Source organism: Centropristis striata, chromosome 2 (genome assembly GCF_030273125.1).
Source record: "Centropristis striata isolate RG_2023a ecotype Rhode Island chromosome 2, C.striata_1.0, whole genome shotgun sequence".
NCBI classification, from domain to species: domain Eukaryota; kingdom Metazoa; phylum Chordata; class Actinopteri; order Perciformes; family Serranidae; genus Centropristis; species Centropristis striata.
The window spans coordinates 16,029,497-16,048,304 of record NC_081518.1 but is presented as its reverse complement, the minus strand read 5'-3'; the positions used below and the strand labels follow the sequence as shown (position 1 = coordinate 16,048,304).

General features: G+C 37.4%; 2 protein-coding genes across 2 annotated transcripts in view; one reads left to right on the top strand and one right to left on the bottom strand.

The window, feature by feature from the left end:
- Positions 1-1,902: 1,902 nt before the first annotated feature.
- crybgx (crystallin beta gamma X) lies at positions 1,903-10,558 on the bottom strand. The gene is made up of 6 exons (XM_059358531.1): positions 10,515-10,558; positions 10,091-10,139; positions 8,326-8,447; positions 5,628-5,763; positions 3,303-3,442; positions 1,903-2,078 (listed from the first exon to the last, which is right to left on the bottom strand). The coding sequence occupies exons 1-6, from the start codon at positions 10,556-10,558 to the stop codon at positions 1,946-1,948; spliced, it is 624 nt and encodes a 207-aa protein (XP_059214514.1). The 3' UTR covers positions 1,903-1,945.
- A 6,520-nt stretch (positions 10,559-17,078) lies between these two features.
- lctla (lactase-like a) overlaps positions 17,079-18,808 on the top strand; it is a 12,281-nt gene continuing 10,551 nt past the window's right edge. The window contains exons 1-3 of the mRNA XM_059355239.1: positions 17,079-17,256; positions 17,943-18,108; positions 18,187-18,347. Of these exons, the coding sequence (XP_059211222.1) occupies positions 17,982-18,108; positions 18,187-18,347 (288 nt within the window). The 5' untranslated portion in view covers positions 17,079-17,256; positions 17,943-17,981. The remainder of the gene's footprint in view (positions 17,257-17,942; positions 18,109-18,186; positions 18,348-18,808) is intronic.

Sequence of the window (18,808 nt, the reverse complement as noted above, 5' to 3'; positions counted from 1 at the left end):
CCCAAGATTTTGCATTGAAATGAATGGGACGGCCGGAAAAAAATGAGCGAAAAAGAACAATAGTTGGAGATTTTTAAACGTCTACTTCTCTGGCATAATTTCACCTAGAGACTCCATTTAAACTGTAAACAGTAATCGTTGTAGAAGTCTTGTGTATCGGTGTATTAATCCACGTTTCGATAGGTCATATAGTTTTTTACCAATCCCTGTTCAATGACCATGATCATTTTTGGAGAAATTCTGAGATTATAATGGGTGTGTATTGCACGGAACGTTCGTGTCACAGTGTGTGACATCATCGCCAGAGTGTAGAGGGAGAGAAAAAATTGTCAAAAAATAAATTTGAAAACTGCGCTCCAGGCTGCAAATTCCACTCTACAGAGATAATTTATACATAGAAACGTAGGAAATTAGTCTTCTCCCTCACAATCCTCTGGTAAAGCTGTCAGAGTTATAGTTTGGCCGTAGGACGCAAAGATGCGCCACCAACACGCACCAACAGCCTCATTGGCTCCCATATTAAAAACGCAGGAAGATTTCTGAAAAAGGGAAATGTAACAGTTTTTTTAGATCGCTCTAACAAAGCTATTTTTTCATTTTTCTAAAAAAACAAAACATATGTAGACGTTCAGGAAGAACTCAGGACGCTCAAAGTGAAGTCGGATCAATGATAGGTATTATGGTTTTGCCAAAAATGCTTTCTGTTCGAGGCCAGAAATTCCAGTCCACCTCTGGCTGCTGTCACTCTTTCATTAACAGGTGTCAGTTAATTCTGTTGATTGCTTTGATCTGATTGACTTTGATCTGATTACAGTTACAGATACACACACACACATGGGCGTAAGCGCGCACACTCCTCACACATGCATACATATGCTCCAAACACATGCGCACGCAAACACACACACACACACACACACACAAAGGTAACTTTATGTGATTTTAATTACTCACACACACTCACACAGGTAACTTTATGCGATTTTCGCTACACACACACAAATGTGCACGTAAGCGCGCACACTCCTCCAGATACACGTTTCACACACACTCACACACACACAAACACACATTTTGAGGTTAAAGGGCATGGTTTGAAATCTCTGAAGAATCTCATCATAGTGTACACACACCGGCAGTAGCCCCCGTGGCCCTTTCAGAATTTCGCCGGAGGAAATTTTCTAGTCATTACATATTATTTATGTATCTTTAATTTATTATTATTATTATTGAAGTTATTTAATATTAATTTGTATTGGTTATATTGCAACAACATCACTGATGCTTTGAACATGAAAACAACGGGGATTGTTATCAATACAATTAATTATTATTTTTAAAGACACACATCAAGGCTACTTAAATAAATATTTTTTTAATTATTTGTATTAATATTTATTTATTAATCATGTTTATTTTTATTATTATCAGTAGGGGTATTAATATTTATTTTTAATAATGTATTATTATTCATTGTAGAAATATTATTTTATTCATGTATCTTGGAGTTTGTTGGATGATAATTTTTCTTGTAATTTGGCAAATTATTTAAGACTCATTTGATTCAGAACAAATGGTTTCACAGTCAAACATCTGAATATTTATCTGGATTTTGTTGCACCAGCTGCAACAATTAACTTCCATAAGAACTTGTGATTAGCAGTTTTGGTTTGATTAAAGACGTATAGTTACGTGTTGGCACCCTTTTTTTCCTTTTTTTTTTAGACTTGCATAAAGCTGCAACTGGTTTAATCACAAACTGACAAAAATATAAAAATTCTCTCCCTTTAAAAATGAACTTGAGACAAATGTTTTGCCTTTTTGTACAGTTTATTACTAAAATAAGCTTTGTAGTGTGTAAAGCTGACAGGTTTCATGTGTCTGGCGTTGGGAGAAGTCTTCTGTGGATCAGATCTGGTTCTGGTTCTGGTTCTGGTCTTGGTGTTTAGTTGAAGCGGACTCTGCGCATGGAGCCCACGGTGCTGTTCTGGCTGCCCCAGTCGGAGAAGTTGTTGTAGTCGCGCTTCTCCAGGATGTAGTGAGGTCCTCTGTAGTTCGGCTCCTGATACACCGCCCACCTGCACACACACCAAATGTCACCAAAGGCTGCAGGTGTTTGTGCTGGTTAATCCTAAACAATTGGTGCACTGCAAAAAAGCCAACTTGTATTTTTTTTGGCCCAAAACAGTGATTTGAGTTGGTAAAACTTGGAAATATAATTATTTTTACATTTAGGGCAATAATGTAAGTTAGCACAACAAAGCAAGCCAGTTGTATGCTCAAAAACAAGCTTGTGAGTTGTTGTTACTTTTAACTTTAAGTTGGGGTTCACAACAAGGGACAATAGTTCTGCTAACTCTTATGTCTTTGTTGTGAAATTCGGGAAATCAGTGAAATTCAGTCATTAGCGAAAGCTAGCGGCTAACTGATGCTAGCGGCGCTGCTTGTTACAGCTACAAGAGTAGCCATTAGCGTATCAATGCTAACTCAAAATTGTGGTCACAACATTAGCTGACATTTCATAGCGGCGTTACAATCGTTCAATTCAGCACATTGCAGAAGTTAGCAGAAGTAAGGATTAAAAGTTATTACAATGTAAAATTGTAAGTTAGTACAACTTACAGTTGAGTTGACAAAAATCTGAATTTAGAGTTGAGCAAACTCAAAAACAAAACTTAAAATATTTAGTTTAAGTTTCTAACTTAAAATTTTTATCGAAGTTTGTTGCCTTGGAATTTTGAGTTCACCCAACTTTTCCTTTTTTTGCAGTGTGGAAAAAACTTACGGACCAGAGAAGTTTTTTGTGCAAAATGGAAAACTTTTTTTCTGCTTTGACTGAACCATCTAGCCCTGAGGCTTTTGGCGCGTTTCCTCCCCCTAGTGAGCTGCTATGGGTGTGGCTTGGGAGAGAGGACCCACCCAACTTCACCGGTTAGCGGCTCAGAAAGCACCTGCTTCGGGTAGGTACTTCCTGAGCCACTACTGACTAGTAGACACTGAGTTTTGCGATTTTGCGCATGCGTGACTCATTTGCAGACTGGTGCAAACTGTACGCTGAGGGGTTAATATCTCCTGCTCCGACTGCAGCTGGGAGAGACTGCTGCGGGAGGACTTGGCCGCTTGTGAGTGCTTTGGGACGGCGCCTGCTACTCGTGAAGAAGAGTAGGAACGAGTCTCCAAAAGTCTCCAATAACACCAGAAAAAGTCGCTAGATTTGTCGCTTTTAGTCATTTCTCACAAAAAGTGTAATTTCCTCAGGAATCACTAGCAGTAAAAGAGAGCAGGCAGGAAGCTGTACTTACGCTCCTCCGAGCACACGGATGGAGGCGACCCTGTTGAGGCTGTAGCGGCTCATCAGGTTGGGGATGTCGTCCTGGATCTCCATCTTCTTACCGGAGAAGCCGGCACGCTCGAACAGCTGAGCTCTGCCAGGATTGTTGTCCTGGAAACAACAGAGAAAACTGCCCGTGAGTGTGTGCTTGTGGGTCGGTTTGTTTTTGGATAAGTTGAGTTCTTGTGGAGTTTAAAAGTTTGAGTTTCATCTCTTTTTCGTGGGTATTTCTTTCAGCTATCTACTAAAATTATTACACCATTGTTTTCTTCAATTTCTTGATCATCATCATCATATCTAGACATTTTCCATGGTTTTCTTGACAATGATTTTGGTTATTTTCAAGAAAACCATGGAAAATGTCTAGATACCAGCTCTTAAATTAAACTCTTATCAGCTATTGTTGTTGTTATCATTATATTTGTCCAAACAAATGTACCTTCAGTTGTACCAGACATTAAAATGAACAAGAAATTAGAGAAAACAAGGGTGGTCTAATCATTTTTTACATGACTGTAGTTTATTATTTCCCACATAACACACTATAATCTGCAGGCTGCAGTCAGATTTTTTTTCCCTTTCTTGTAGATAACCAGTTTATTTCTTACAAGCTTTGAGCTTTGATTAATTCATAAGCATAAAGGAAAAGCAGCTGTTACTGCTGCAGGAGCTTCAGAGGGTTAGATAACAACAGTTCAGGGGCCGGATTCACAAAAGTGTTCTTGAAATAACATTAAAGAAAGTTCTTTAATTAAAAAATATTTTTAAATTAATTAATTCGTTTTTAAAAAATAAGATGTTCCTAATAATGTTCTTTTATGCTATTCACCATTTTTTCTTAAGAATTGTCGTATAGGAACTTCTTTGTTCTCTCATTTAGGAAGTTCTTAGATTTTTAACTCACGTGACAATTAGAGAACATTGTAGTGTAATCTAGGAATAGGCCGACATGTCACACAGACTGACAGGCCATTTCAATTATATGTCTACTGCCAAAAGAAGCTTTATGTGATACATTCACACACACAAAAAAACCACGGTGACCAACTTCAATGAACAAAATTTGCTAACACATTGTCTGGGGCTAACTAAAGAAATCAAATAAATGTCAAACAAATTACATTGTCCCATAAGAACAAATACTAAAAATCCAAGATCAAATATGTTAAAGAGGACAGTTATTTATCGTGCCATCAATAATTGGAATAATTGTCCACTGAATATACATAAACTGAATAGCAAAATATCTTTCAAGTACCTTTTGAGAATAAACTATTTAAATTTGTGAGTAGGGAATGGACTGTATGAATGTAATAATGAGTGTAAGACTTCTGAATGAAATAACTTATTTGAATAATTTCTGATGATGTTTTAATGATGTCTACAATGTTGTCATTGTTTTTACATTATCATTGTTACATGATTAAGTGATTTATTTTTTATTTATTTATTTGTTTATTTGGACCCCAGGAAGACTAGCTTGTCCCATTTTGGTGACAGCTAATGGGGATCCTTTTAACAATAAACAATAAGACTGGTGAGGGCTTTTCTTAAAGTTGTGAAGAAATATGAGAAGAAATCTAAGAACTTTGTTTTCAGGAATCTCATTTGTTCTCAAGTTCTATCTTAGGGGGAAAAAAATTAAGAAGAAAGTTAAGAAAAAAGTAAAGAAAAGAAAAGAATTTCTTCATGAATACCAAATTTTCTTAAATTTTGTCTGAAGAGCAAAGTTAAGGAAAAAGTGGCACTTGGGAAGCATTTTTTTTCTTAAGAATGCTTTGTGAATCCGGCCCCTGATGGTGGTGTGTCTGACTGTACCTGTCCTGTACGGTGAATTTGAGAGATCACAGCGCTGAAACTAAAGAAAACACATGCAAATTGAGAAAACATCTTCATCAATTTGACAACAGCAAGTGCAACATTTAGAAAAAGCACTGCAAAGACCACAACACAACAGAAGTGTTTCCAGAAGTATATAAAGTGATATTTTCACGTTATAAGGTGAAATTATCATTATCTTGAAACAATATGACAATATCACATGGGTGTCCAGACGTGTGCATCACTTTTAAGTGTCCTCTGGAAACACTTCTGTTGTGTTGTGGTCTTTGCAGCATTTTCTAAATGCTGCACTTGTTGTTGTTGTTGTTGTTGTGTCAAATTGATGAAGATGTTTTTTCAATGTGCTTGTGTTTTGTGTATTTGTATGTGTTTTCTTCAGTTGCAGCGCTGTGAGCTCTCAGGGCCACCGTAGTCCTGACTGTCTGACCTGTAACTGACCAGCTTTACGTCTCACCTGTTTGACAGCACGGACGGAGGAGACGTGGTCCACCTGGGCGCACCACTTGTCGTAGCAGTTGTACTCTCCGCGGTCGGACATGTCCCACAGGTACTGACGGCCCCGGAAGTTCTCATGCTCGTAACCGATCCATCTTTAAAAGAGTCAGAAAGGAAGAAGAGTCAGACAGGTGCACACAGCTGCAGTAAGGAAAAGAAAAACTGGCGGGAAAATTAGTTCAACAATCTTTGTGTCAAAAACATTTAAAAAGGTTAAATACAGTTTATTTACTGACCCTGCAGATTTTAAAGAAGGATTTCCAGCTTCCAATGATTTGGTTATTAACCCTCTGGGGTCTGAGCCTACTTTGGCCGTTTTTGAATACTTTTGATTTTGCCCTTCATGAACCACATAAAAAATGTTTACTATACCCATATTTGGTATCCATTTTTTCTCCACCTATATGATCTGACAATTATTTTCTCACTTTAACCTAATTTATCAACATATTGAGCCCAAAAATCATGAAATCCAAGTTGAAAGATTATACTATTTACTACAATAAAAACCACAAATATGCTCAATGAACTGTTATGGAACTTGAAAATGTACATGTACATATAAAAAGGTAAAATTTAAACATAATAAAACTATATTCAAAAAGTCCCATAAAACATGTATATTATAGGCGTTTTTTTTCCTTGTTAGCTACAACTCTTCGAAATAAACTATGTGTGAAATTACACAGAGAGCTACACCAACGCTCAAATATTTCTGTACTATCAAATTAAAACTATAATATTTTTGGTTTTACATGACCTAGGAATGTCAAACAAAAATTGGGAGGAAGTTTCAGGTCTGTACTTTTGAGTGAAGATGATAGCAGCGCTCCATGTGAACTAGTTTTTTTGTTAAATATCACATGATCTGAGCAGGATCATAGACCCCAGAGGGTTAAGCCTGGGGGGGTAAATCATTGTAATGAGAGACATAATGAGTTATTAAAAATCTCAGTTCCTCATAATTTTGAGAAAGTTTTTTCTTGTGGAAAAATCTTAACAGACAACAAGAGTTTCTTAGAAAAAGACAGGCCTGTGTGGGATTTAATGATAAGTATTTAAAAAAGGGCTACACGGTGGTGTGGTTCGCCTCCCGCCTGCAGCTCTTCTGTGTGGAGTTTGCATGTTCTCCCCATGTCAGCGTGGGTTCCCACCGGGTTCTCCGGCTTCCTCCCACAGTCCAAAAACATGCACTTAGGTTTAATTGGGGACTCTAAATTGCCCGTAGGTGTGAATGAGAGTGTGATTGTCTGTGTCTATGTGTTAGCCCTGCGTCCCGTCCAGGGTGTACCCCGCCTCTCACCCAATGACAGCTGGGATAGGCTCCAGCACCCGCGACCCGATTGCGGATAAGCGGTTAATGGTAATGAATGAACAATAGGCAAGATACACAAATTGGGTACTTGTTCCAAACAGCAACTGCGCAATTTTCTATTCCTGGTACTATTATATAATGTTTGTGCGTAAAGTCTTATGATTTCCTGTTTTGTTCCCAAATGGTGCAGTGGGATTTCCTAAATCAGAGCTCTTATCTTAATCAAGCCGTTTTCCTGCACAGAGAGACTGTGACTGTTGGTCAAATTCTCTGTTTGTCAAATCATACGTGATGCATTTTTAAACTGCTATATTTCTGATATTTTAATACATCTTCCAATGAATTCGACAACATAATTCCCCTTTTAATGGAGATAACCATTAACAACATCTGAAGAAATTCATTTTGAAGATGTTTGTTTCTAAACTAAAACCTGCAGATAAGCTTACTTACGTAATATGAACACATTTCTTGGACTGACTTATTGTCTCACTGTGAATATCTCAGTTATAGATCACTTTGTTCTCTGTCCACCAAACCTGATAGAAATTTTTAGATAAATAATTCTGCTCATAGCCAGATTTAGAGAGCCTCTTGTTGGATGCAATAACAGTGAACATTATCTGTTCCTTTGTCTCCTGTCTGAACCACTGGCTTTTAGGTTTCTGGTAGAATTAACTATATTTACAGTCATGGAAAAAATGTTTGGTGGACAGAAAACACAGTGATCTACAGTCATGGAAATATTAATCTGGAAATATTAGACCATTGTTTTCTTCAATTTCTTGTTCATTTTAATGCCTGGTACAACTAAAGGTACATTTGTTTGGACAAATATAATGATAATAACAACAATAGCTCATAAGAGTTTAATTTCAGAGCTGATATCTAGACATTTTCCATGGTTTTATTGATAATTATTTTTGGTTATTATCAAGAAAACCAAGCAAAATTAACAAGAAATTGAAGAAAACAATGTCTAATCATTTTTTCCATGACTGAAGATCACTGTTTTCTGTCCACCAGACTTTTTATACAAATAATTCTGCTCGTAGACAGATTTAAAGAGCCTCTTGTTGGATGCAATAACAGTGAATAATTATACTCTCCTGTCTGAACCACTGGCTTTTAGGTTTCTTGTTGAATTAACCATATTTACTTAAACATTTGTAGTTCCCCTCTGTAAATGTTTGGAAAATTATGATTAAAAACCTCAATATGTATGGGAATCCACTGAAAGGTGACTTGTACTTTGCTGTTGACATGTTTTCTCCTGTGTACAGCAGTGTGTTTGTGTGTTGCAGTGAGCCGCTGTGAACTTTAGGTGGTGGTGTGGACTTACGCTCCGCTCTCCACCTGCACAGAGTTGCATCTCTCTGGGAAGTTCTTGTCACTGAGCCTGGCACAGTCAGAGCTCAGATCCAGCCGTCTGCCGGCAAAGTTCCTCTGCTCGAAAAGGGTCACCTGAAGGCCGAGACACCAGGGACATAATGAATATAACCAGTCTGCTGGGATGTAACTGCTCAAACATTCAGGTGTTCTTAACTAATCAGCACTTTATACATATTACACTTATTTGCAGCTTCCTGAGAAACTCTATGACAACTCCAGGAACACTGTTAGCACTGTAAACACTATATGCTTTTTCAAAGTCTGCACGGTCAAAAAACACCTCAAAACTACTGAGAGAAACTTTTAACTATGTGGTCTAATGCTGAGATCATCAGCACTTACAACAAGACCGAAAAACAAACCAAAACATTTCTGACGTGCCACAAAAAACACCTGTAACTTATATTTTGTTTCCTACAAAATGGATTAAAGGTGTAATATGTAACTTTTCCACATTGAAATTTTAAAAATCAACTAGACTTATGGTATATATTGTGTTTCTCACATTGTTCCAGATGTTGAAACCAGAGAATTCTGTGATTTTAGTCAAGGTAACGGTGCGTTTCATTTAGTCACCTGTCAGCGCCGTCAAATGCTCTTTGTGCATGTGTCAGCATTGTTGCTGTCTGACAGATGTTGTCAAAAAATGACTTTTTATCCAGTTCTAAGCCACAATTTTGCAGTACGCTATTTAGATATTGGTTGTTTTGAACCAGATGAAGGATTTTAGTCGCCGGATGTCTGGATCTGAAGATATCAGACTAACAAGCTGAGAAAACGTTAACAGCTCCTCCATGGCGTCCTGAGTGGACCAAACTGCATCATAAAAACACTGATTTTTAACATAAACTGCTTTATTCAGTGTTTTTACTGGTTGTAATAAGCAGGTCTGCTTGTTTTGGAGAGGAGGAGACCTCTGAGGAGAATTCTGCTCCAGAAAAAACCCTCCACTAGCTAGTTTCTTTTACACATCTTATTGAAAAGTAACCTCTATATTCTGTAGTTGCCCCCGAGTTGGATTGAGACAAGAAGGCGAATTATTGCATGCAAATGTTTCTGTAAATCATCACTTAGGCATCATGTGCAGGGAGCATGACTTAAGTTTAATGTGGCAGCTGGATTTCTTTCAAGCCTCCTCAAATTAAACATCAAAATAAAGTCTAGAACTTGTAGTTTTTAGCTGCAGCTGATGTGTTAATATCACTTTTTTTTTTTTTAAATAGCAAAATGTCAATAAATGCACCCATGCAAACACATTTAAGATTATTCCCGTCAACTGAAGGATGTTTTTCTATGTGCTAGAGAATAAAGGTGCACTATGAGGATGTGGAAATATATTTCAAAGTAAAAATAAGCTAATATTAAATACATGTGATGCTTTGTAGGCACAACTATTGCTTTGCCAACAGCTTTTAGGTTAATGCAACATCAGCTGTGACTTCCAGTATCAAAAATGCCCACTTCCTGTCTTCTGTCAGAATAATTAAATAAAACACAGGAGCAGCTAATCAGTATAAAATAACATGAAAATATTCTACATTTACCATAAAGTCCAACACAGAAAAGATGTGTTCTACTGTGAATGGAAACACTGAACATCTATGTAAGTTTACGTACAAAAATCTACACAAAACAAGGTGAGTTTCAGGTAGAGACCTCATCATTTTAAGAACAACATGCTGCTTTAACAAAGTAACTGATAATCTTTGACTCACCCTCCCACTGGACCCGTAGAAGGCACGTTGGAGCACAGACCCCAGCTTGCTGTAGATATAGAAGCATTTTTAATAAATAAACGTTCCCTAAACACACCAATCAATTCTACAAACAGATCACAGAGAAACTTTAGAGACAAATGATGGTGTGTTGAGGTAAAAATTTAAAGCCTGAGCCACTAAAAATGTCACTATTTGTGTCATTTTGGTGAAGAAACAGATTTTAGAAGTGTTGTCGTGCTTCAGCCTTTCAGATTAAAACCATCAAGTGTGTGTGTCTCCAGAAATGATCACAAAATCAGGTGATTTTGGGAAACTGGTGTCGCCACAGAGAGCGGGGCGTGAGAACCAGCAGCCTCTGACCCCGGGGGGGCCTGACTGTGCGGGCCCCGGGGCCGGTGCACGCACAGCGCTCTCAACATACCTGGTTTGTTGGGCTAATCCTGGGACCTTAGTAAAGATGTTCATGTCAGCTCGGCGACGCAACAACAAAGCCCCTTAAATACAGCAAGGTGAGGTGAGCCCACAGGTACTAGAACGCTCAGAGTCCTTCTGCAACAGTCGCCGGGGCCCTGGGCGCCATTGATATGCTAAACACACACACAACCAGGCTCACGTTGTCTTCTCACACACACACACACACACACACATGCACACACACACGCACACACACACACACACACACACACACACACGTCAGCTGCAAACGCTGCAACCGCATGCAGAGAACAAAAAAACATACAAACACACACGCAGCAATAGAAATATATGTGTGCATGCAGAAACACAACAAGCAGGTAGAGGAGAGTTTCTGCACACACACACACACACACACACACACAAAGTGCACACTAACATGTAAATGTGAGAGTGCAGTGCCAACAGTTTTTGGCTTTGAACAATTCAGCATTTTATACAACAATGGCCTGTAAACAATGCACCTTATGATAATGGTGGTATTCAGGCTTTGTGCAGCAGCTCGGCTCACTGTATTCACTGCAGGGGTCACGACCCCCACCAGGGCTCTGCTCTCAGACCCTCTGTGAACCTGAACCTGCACAGCACACTTTACACACCTGATGGTTAAATCTTACTGATGTGATGTTGACATTATTTACATATCTGACTTATTGTTTAATTAATTAATTAACCCCCTTATCTATGGAGTCTATTTTGTCCATTTTTGAATCATTTTCATCCTGCCTGTATACATCACTTAAAAAAAATTTTAAATGCCATGTTGGTCGGTTTTTTTCAGCACAACCTCACCTATATGACCTGATCATTTTTCATCCTGACTTACTGGATCAACAGTTTGAACCCAAAAGAAACAAAGAAAAAACAACATAAAATGTGATTTTGATTTTTTTTTTTTTACTTCCAAAACACTATCATGCTCAATGAGGAATTTGAAATGTTGCAAATGTGAACCAAGGTTGCAAATATAACATATAAGAGGGTTCCATCCAGTTCTATCATTTTATACTAAATATATTTGAGCTTGTCTCCAGTTTTACTCGGTATATCATCATCAAACTGAAACTGGCCTCATGGAGTTTACAGCCAGAACTTTAGAGGTAAATTTACAGTAGGGCTTTGATTTCATGACTGGATGTCAAGAAGAAGTAATGTCTTGGCGCTTTTGGTGACTCCAGAGGGTTAACCCTAAGTAGTTTTGCTCTATTGTGTCAGATTTTGACTTATTTTCTTTTCAGTCTGTATATTCCGCTTCAAAAATGTTAACCATGACACGTTGGTATCATTTCCCTCAGCACAGTCTCACCTCTATGACCTGATCATTGTTCTTCCACTTTGACTCACTGGATCAACATTTTGAACACAAAAAAAAAAAAAAAATCTGACTTCGAAAATGATTAATATTCTTTATTATTTTCAAAACACAATCATAGCATATTTCATCATATTTGTTCATATGAATCACAGTACACTCATGGAAAAAAATATTAGACCACTGATTTCTTCAATTTAAGAGCTGATATCTACATTTTCTATGGGTTTCTTGATAATAACCAAAATCATTATCAAGAAAACCATGGAAAATGTCTAGATATCAGCTCTTAAATTCAACTCTTTTCAGCTATTTTGTTGTTATCATTATATTTGTCTAAACAAATGTCCCTTTATTTGTTCCAGGCATTAAAATGAACAAATACAATGAAGAAAACAAGAGTGTTCTATTTTTTTCCGTGACTGTATATAGTCTATAACCAACAGCATTGTTTAAAAGCATCATTGTTTGATTTTTCATCTCAATTTGTGTATTTATGGCCAACAATCATGTGCATTAAAAAAGCTGAAGGATTTATGCCCTCTTGTTATTTCCCTTTAGTTTATTACCTGACACAGATTAACATGTATGTGTATTCTCAGATGTCTATATATATTCTCCTTATGCTTCTCTAGATGAGTGTTTTCCATGTTTCAGAAAGTTTCATACATAAGAAAAAATGTATTTTTCAAATAAAACATACACACAAAACACACACACAATCCTGCTCAATGAAGAATTTAAATGTTTGGTCCAAATCTAACATCTAAGAGGTAAAATGAGAAGAACATATAGTCCTATATTTTTTAAACTAAATATATTTGATCCCCGGGTTTACTTTTTCTTTCCCTTGTTAAAGGTTTTTTTTTTCCATCTAACTGTGTTTTGTTTTTGTTTTTGTTTTTGTGAACAAACATGAAGTAAGAAATGTTGAAATTGTGTTTTGTTTTTTTTGTTTGTTTTTTTACTTTTAGAACACAACCCTGCTCATTAAAGAATGAATAAGAACATCTACTTCTATATTTTTACACTGAATATATTTGACCTTCTCTCCGTTTTTTCTTGTTCTATCATCATCAAAAACAAACTGGAGTTTAAAGGCAGAACTTAAGAGGGAAGCTGACGGCTGGAAACACACTGCTGAACGTTTGACAGCATGACGTCATAAAGAAGTCATGTGATCTGATCACGTCGGTTAAAGTCCTGCCTTCTTTCATTGAGAACTGTTGGTGGGAGAATTTTAGATACACAAAAAACACTATTCTCAGAAAGAGAAAAGATTATTAATGCATCTTTAGTATCTGAGCAGGTAAACCCAGAAAAGCAGACAGGTGTGTTCAATAACATTAATGATGGCTGCATTCCACTCAGGTGACGCTCGCTGTTTGCATGCTGAGTGACTGGCGTGTGTCAGGAATGAGCAGGAATCTGAATATAGGGATCTGATAAAAGCCTTCAGTGACTGGAGTCACAAGAACTATCTCCTACTGAACACCTCAAAGACTAAGGAAATGATCATAGATTTCTTCAGGTTCAAGCCCCCCTTCAGCCAGTGAATACCTGTGGGTTGGACATGGAGGTGGTGCCAAGTTCTAAGTATCTAGGTGTATACCTGGATAATAAGTTGGACTGGTCCCTAAACACAGACACTCTCTACAAAAAGGGGCAGAGCCGCCTCTTTTCTTCTTGAAGCTCAGATCTCTGGACATGTGTAGTGCGATGCTGCAGATGTTTTATCAGTCTGTGGTGGTAGTGTGTTGTTTTATGCTGCAGTCTGCTGGGGAGGCAGCATCACACACAGAGATGAAGGCGGTTGGACAGACTGGTCTAAAGAGCTGGTTCTGTGGTTGGAGCCAGGTTGGACACACTGGAGGAGGTGGTGGAGAGATGACCTGTCAACATGTTCCAGGCCATCCTGAAATACCCAGATCATCTGCTACACAAAACCTTCATGGACCAAAAAAACAGCAGTGGACGGCTCCTCTCTCTCTGTTGCAGGACGGAGAGATTCAAAAGATCCTTCTCTCCTACAGCCATCAGGCTGTCTCGTTCTAACAGAGATACTACCAGACTAACTGGATTTACCCTCGGGGATAAATAAAGTCATTTTGATTTGATTTGATTTGATTGGAACATCTTCCTTTGACGCAGTTAATGTTATTAGAGTTGGCCGATTTCGACAGTGAAACATCACAATGGACGATGATATCCTCTGTGTGAGTCAAAATACTCAAATCATGTTGGCACAAACCCCACTACAGCGGCACCAAGTTTTGGCTCACTCTGTTTTATTTACTTAATATTTTTATGACTGTCATTGTCAGTGTTTGTACTTCTGTTGTTCATGTGAGCACCTCATGGTATATACACAGGTGCATCTCAACACATAGAATATGATGGAAAAGTCAATTTCCAGTAGTTCAAGTCAAATATCCCCAACCAAGTATATAATAATAAGCAAAATCATTATCAAGAAAACCATGGAAAATGTCAGCTCAATATCAGCTCTTAAATTAAACTCTTATCAGTTTTTGTTGTTGTTATCATTATATTTGTCCAAACAAATGTCCCTTTAGTTGTACCAGGCATTAAATGAACAAGATATTAGAGAAAACAAGGGTAGCCTAATATATTTTTTTCCATGATTGTAGTTCGACAAACTTTTCAAAGGCCAACATTTCCAGATTAAACATACTTTTTAAAATTGGTCTTTTGTAATATTGTTTTTTTTTTGAGACACTGAATTTTAGGTCTTTATTAAATGTAAGCCATAATCATTATAATTAGAATATATTAAATAAATTAAGAAATGAAAATTTTCATTCTGTGTGCAATGGATCTATATGATGTGTTATTTCCATTTTTTAAATTGAATTACTGACATAAATAAACTTTTCTATGATATTCTAATTTATTGAGATGCACTTCTCTCCATGCTGCGTGAAGTAAAGGTTTCTCTTACAATATCCACCATTAAGAATACAAGGAGTACATGGACTGTAAAAAAAATCATTAAAACATTTGAATGAATTCTTTTCTACTTTAGAGTCGCTGATGAGACAAACTGAGAGTGCACCTTCAGTTACACTCGACAAATCAGTCTGTGCACCATTAAATACATCAGAATTGTTACTTTTTAAGCACTTATTAAATGCCACTACAAACACAGGCCCAGGTGTAGGTGTGGATGGAGACAGGAGGCTTTCAGATCATGATGTTGATGACTGTCAGCCATCACGATTTGAGCAATCTCACCTCACTTCTCCTACTATGAAGAATTAAAAAGTCTGCTGTGAAAAAGGTCGATCACCAGACACTGAATACATTCATTTATATGCAACATATAGTCTAAACTTGGGACTGTGTCTGTGGCATGCACTCTAAACAGGTCTTATAACAGTGACTGTGTATTGAAAAATTCACGTTCAAATGCTTTTTTTCTCAGATGCCTTGAGATGTTTGGTGTGGTGGTTAATTCCTATGGGTGCATTATTTAAAGTGTGCTCACAGGAGTAGAGAGAGCAAATACCAGAAGATCAACTGAATGCAGGAGTCATGACTTGAACTTGAGATGAATAAGTTACAACCAAAAAATACCAAAGAGTTTAATAAATGTGCTCAGTGCCTTCGCTAACGGCATGCCCTGCGGAAACTGAGCCCATTTATTAAAGGCTTCTTAATTTCTACAGAGCCGAGCGGCCTGGCTGACTTATTGGTCACAGATCTAAGAACAAGTGTGACCTCTCTCTCTCTCTTTGTGCATACAGGACGTTTAAAAAGCTGACCTCCAAAATAACGGAGCAATCAGGATTAGTGCAGTGTGATGTGTGCAGCAGGAAAAGAGCACAAGTTATTATCAGAGACAGAACTTATTTTCTGAAACTGCAACAATCTCGTTTTAATGAGATTTTGTCCTCAGGCACAAAGAATTCCAAACAGTCTGTGGGGCACACCGTGCTCTCTTTGTTCTGTCTATTTATTCCAGTTATTTAAAAAAAATCTGAGCTTAATAATTCTGAGCTTGTTTAGACTGTAGTTACTGTGTGTGTGTGTGTGTGTGTGTGTGTGTGTGTGTGTGTGTGTGTGTGTGTGTGTGTATTAACTGGAGAGCCACAAGGTCACTCAGTTGAAACACACATATTATATTATATAATATTATATAATATAATATTATATTATATTATATTATATTATATTATATTATATTATATTATATTATATTATATTATATTATATTATATTATATTATATTGAATACTATTTATAATATATTTATTTTCCAATAAACATTTTTGACTCAGTGTGGAGGCAATATTTCCATAAATTAAAAAATAGTTGTTTTCAATTGTTTTATTATTTTAATATCTAATTAAATACTTTATTTTAGTATTTTTATGCTATTATGCTATGTATTTTTATTTGATTCTGTTTCATTTTTTGTTGTTGTACAGAACTTTGTAGCTATGTTTTTAAAATGTGCTATACCAATACAATTATTATTATTATCATTATTATTTCATTTTTTTTAATTATTTTTTTTAATGAAACAAAGTTTCAAAATTGGGTCCACTCTAATGACAAAAAGAATTAAACAGTTTCCATAGTGCAGCATTATAACTCCACCTCATGCTTGTGAAAAAGTCGAAATAAGAGATACAAGGTCATGACTTTTAAATCTCATAATTATGACTTTTTATCTCATATTTATGACTATTTATCTCATAAATATGACTTTTTAATCGCATCATTATGACTTTTTTCTCTTTTTAAAAAATCTAATAATTATGACTTTTTTCTCATATCATTTTACTTTTCATCCAATTATTAGGACTTTTTATTTCATAATTATTACTTTTATCACACTTTTTTTACCTCAAAATTATGCCTTTTAATATTTCGTAAATTCTCAACAAAGCCAAGTTTTCATTTATATTTTACAACTGGCATAAATGGGCTTCCATAGTAAGTGTGCCTTCAGTGACAATATTTAATGCAGCTGAACACAGAATAAAGCTCATAAATAAATTGTTATGAAACCAAGCTGCGGGTGGATCAGGCTCACTGACATTAACTTTGCTTACAGTGTCAGAATCCCTTTTCTTTTTCCAAAAGATCTGTGTGCCGCAGCAAATTTACTGTCACACTTCACTGCCTCCAAATGGAGCCCCTATTCAGTGTGCGTGTGTGGGGGGGCGGGGGTGTGTGTGTGTGTCCTGATGAATAGCAGAAAGTGTCACTGGATGCTTCACTCTGTTTTGTTTTTGTAACGTTTGGCTCTGAAACCTGCCGGTGACACTGCGGAGCATTAACTCGGTCCAGAAGCTTGGGGACGTTTCTTGCATTTTGGAGCAGTTTCCAGCGGAGACAAATGCAGCAGGTCAGACATCTATATGTGGTTCTGAGTGAGGCGGCTCGGGCTGAGACACAGGCTGAGCAAAGGGACACATGTAGGGAGACAGACAGCAGGAGGACTCTGTACACGTCTAACCTTTCCACTTGTATTCTCTGATCTTGGTTATCTCTGACGCCACTGAAGATTCACAGCAGCTTGAAATGTCTCTCATCCTGACCGTGCTGGACAAGCTGGCTTACTTTCTGTCTCTGATAGCGTTTTGTGTCAGCCTGTCTTACAGCTGGCTGAAATGAGACCATAGATTCTTTACTTTAAATCCACAAGCTCTGATAATGATTTCTTTAATGATCCTGAGGTTTGGGGGTTTGAGTTAGGATGGTTTTACTGACAACCTGTGGACACCTGACGCCTCTGTGTGAGTTTCTCAGTCTTTGTTTTACTCCAGATGTCTGTATATTCAGGAATCTGTCCTTTAACTCAGGGTAAGACGTGCAGAAACTGTAGCGTTGCAGCTCTTAAGACAGAATGAGGATATGTGGATGTACTGAGCTAAAATTTTAGGCAGGTGTGAAACAATGCTGTAAAATTAGAATGCTTTTAAGAATAGAAACCAGCATCAATTCTTCACACCTACCTAAGACTTTTGCACAGTGCTGTAAGTCATGAAATCTGTCAAATCAATTTTCACACTGGGTGTAATTGTCCTGCAGGTGTAACTGAAGACAGTGAGCTCCTCGCCAAAGACCACGATGCTGCAGCGGTGCATCCTGAGGCCGTACCATGTGCTCGCACTGGTGCTGTGTGTGTCCGCCACAGACGACTTTGACTGGACGAAGAACGAGAGGACGTCTTTCTACTATGGGACATTCCCAACAGGTAGGATTAAAACTCTAAAGAGTCATTATTAACCAGAGTACAACCTGCAGTGACTCTGAGTGTGTTCCTCCTGTGCAGGGTTCTCGTGGGGGGCCGGCAGCTCTGCCTACCAGACTGAAGGAGCTTGGAACATAGATGGAAAAGGAATGAGCATCTGGGACTCTTTTGCCCACAAAAAGGGGAAAATATTCCTAAATGACACGGGAGACGCCTCGTGTGAGGGCTACTACAAGTTCAAGGTGAGTTGGAAAAGAAAATGTAGTGTTTTTTCCAGAAAATTAGAAGCTTTAAGTGAATGTTATACCAACAAGTGCCAAGTCCTTAAGTTTGCCAGATTTATCCAAATGTGCTGAACTCCTAGACTTTTGTTTTAGGTCATATTCTGGTTAGAAAATCCATCAAAAATGTATAATCTGTATCATCTTGTGGCCCTTTATTGAGGCTATATGATGTTTACATTGAGTGAAATATTGAAGATTTAGATCCATACTTTCTGGCTGTACCGTTCCATCAATAGATGGAAATATTCTAGATGTCTTGTGCATCATTTTAGATATATTTACTTGGGATCTTCACTACAATTTAAGGGTTCAGCATTTTGGTAAATGCACTTGTTCTCTTTCCTAAAAGTTAAACGCGAAGACTGATACCACTACTTGTCCGACAAATGTCCAGCAACATAATCGTTCACTGCGCTGGC